The sequence below is a fragment of the Eimeria mitis genome, genomic scaffold (genome assembly GCF_000499745.2).
Source record: "Eimeria mitis Houghton genomic scaffold, Emh_scaff2847, whole genome shotgun sequence".
Taxonomy (NCBI): domain Eukaryota; phylum Apicomplexa; class Conoidasida; order Eucoccidiorida; family Eimeriidae; genus Eimeria; species Eimeria mitis.
Window position 1 is genome coordinate 1639 of NW_013571186.1, and position 2092 is coordinate 3730.

General features: G+C 57.6%; 1 protein-coding gene across 1 annotated transcript in view; it reads right to left on the bottom strand.

The window, feature by feature from the left end:
• Window positions 1-281: 281 nt before the first annotated feature.
• EMH_0059480 (uncharacterized protein) overlaps window positions 282-2092 on the bottom strand; it is a gene marked incomplete at both ends in the record, with an annotated part of 4788 nt that continues 2977 nt past the window's right edge. Inside the window, one exon of the mRNA XM_013497684.1 lies at window positions 282-2049. Coding sequence (XP_013353138.1) covers window positions 282-2049 — 1768 coding nt within the window. The remainder of the gene's footprint in view (window positions 2050-2092) is intronic.

Here is a 2092-nt window from a genome sequence, read left to right on the forward strand (position 1 = left end):
GAATATCAAATCAATGTTTGTGTGTTTGTATCGACAGCGATTCCTTTCAACTTAGTTATTAATGTTTTATGGTGGCTGTACTTGCTGCTGCTGCTGCTGCAGCAGGTACAGCAGCAGCAGCAGCAGCAGCAACTGCATCAGCAGCAACAGCAGCAGCAGCAGATAACTGTGTTGCAGACAAATAAAGTGTTTGTCTCCTTTTGATTCATTTAAACTGTTGAAATAAAAAAAAGAAAAAACAAATAAAAAAAAACAAGAAAATCTCAGCACCTTCACTGACATCATGAAGCACCCGCTTCCTCTACACTATGTGCAGCTGCAGCAGCTGCTGCAGTTGCTGCAGTTGCAGCAGCTGCAGCAGTTGGAGCAGCTGCAGCAGCTGCTGCAGTTGCAGCAGTTGCAGCAGCTGCAGCAGTTGGAGCAGCTGCAGCTGCAGTTGCTGCTGCTTCAGTTGAAGCTGTTGCTGCTGCTGCAGCTTCTGCAGGAACAGCTGCAGCATCTGCAGCAGCAGGCACAGCTGCAGCATCTGCTGCTGTAGGTAATGCTGCAGCAGCTGCTGCTGGTGCAGCTGCAGCGTCTGCAGCAGGAACAGCAGCAGCATCCAGAGGAGGAACAGCAGCAGCAGCTGTTGCAGGAGCGGCTGCAGCAGCTGCTGCAGGAGCGGTTGCAGCAGCTTCTGCAGGAACAGCTGCAGCAGCTGCAGCAGGAACAGCTGCAGCAGCTGTTGCAGGAGCGGCTGCAGCAGCTGCTCCAGGAGCGGCTGCAGCAGCTGCTGCAGGAACAGATGCAGCACCTGCTGCAGGAACAGATGCAGCAGCTGCAGCAGGAACAGATGCAGCAGCTGCAGCAGGAACAGATGCAGCAGCTGCAGCAGGAACAGCTGCAGCAGCTGCTGCAGGAACAGATGAAGCAACTTCTGCAGAGACAGCTGCAGCAGCTGCTGCAGGGACAGCTGCAGCAGCTGCTGCAGGAACAGACGCAGCAGCTGCTGCAGGAGCAGATGTAGCAGCTGCTGCAGGAGCAGATGCAGCAGCTGCTGCAGCAGATGCAGCAGCTTCTGCAGGGACAGCTGCTGCAGCTGCTGCAGGCGTATCTGCAGCTACTGCTGCAGCAGCAACTGCTGCAGCAGCTACAGGAGCGACGGCATCAGCTGCTTCACCTTCAGCAGCATCGGCAGGAGCCGCAGCTGCAGCAGATGCTGCTGCATCCACAGCGGGAGCATCACCAGCAGCTGCTGCAGCCACAGCAGAAGGAGCTGCTGTTGTAGCTGCAGCAGCAGCAGAAGGCCCTGCTGCTGTAGCCTCCGCCGCTGCAGCAGCAGCAGCAGCTGCTGCTGCTGCTGCTGCACGCCTGCGCTGACGTCTGCGGAATGCAGCGGAGTTCTTGCTGCTGCCGTTGTTGTTGCTGCTGCTGTTGCTGCTGCCGCTGTTGCTGCTGCTGCTGTTGCTGCTGCTGCTGCCGTTCTGTTGGTTCCCAGGTTGTTGCTGCTGGACCTGTGTCTGCGTCTGTTTCTCTTTCTTTTGAAGCTGCAACTGCTGCTGCTGTTGCTGCTGCTGCCGCTGCTGCTGCTGCTGCTGCTGCTGCCGCTGTTGCTGCTGTTGCCGCTGCTGCTGCGTTGAAGCGGAGTGAGACTGCGCACTCTGAGCTGCAGCAGCAGCAGCAGCAACAGGAGCAGCAGCAGCAGAAGCAGCAGCAGCAGCTTTTGCAGGTTTGACAGCACCTGTAGCAGCAGCTCTAGCAGCAACCTGCTGGCTTTTGAGTGCTGCTGGTTGTGGTGTATGCATGAACAGCTGCTGCAGCATCTGCTGCTCGTCAGCAGCAGTGAAGCAGCAGAAATCCATGGCGGTGCAGTCTGCTGCTGCGCAGCAGCTGCATGTTGTTCGTGCTGCTTCTGTTGCTGCACCCGTGTGCTCCTCCAGCAGCTTCTTCCTCTTCTGCTGCTGCTGCTGCTGCTGCTGCTGCTGCTCCACCTGCTGCAGCAGCTGCTGCTGCTGCTCCGGGACAAGCCCAAGGGCAGCTAATGCAGCATCGCTCGTCTGCGGGTCGCAGCTGGCGGTCAGCAGCAGCAGCAAGTAGTGAAATGAAGTGCTGC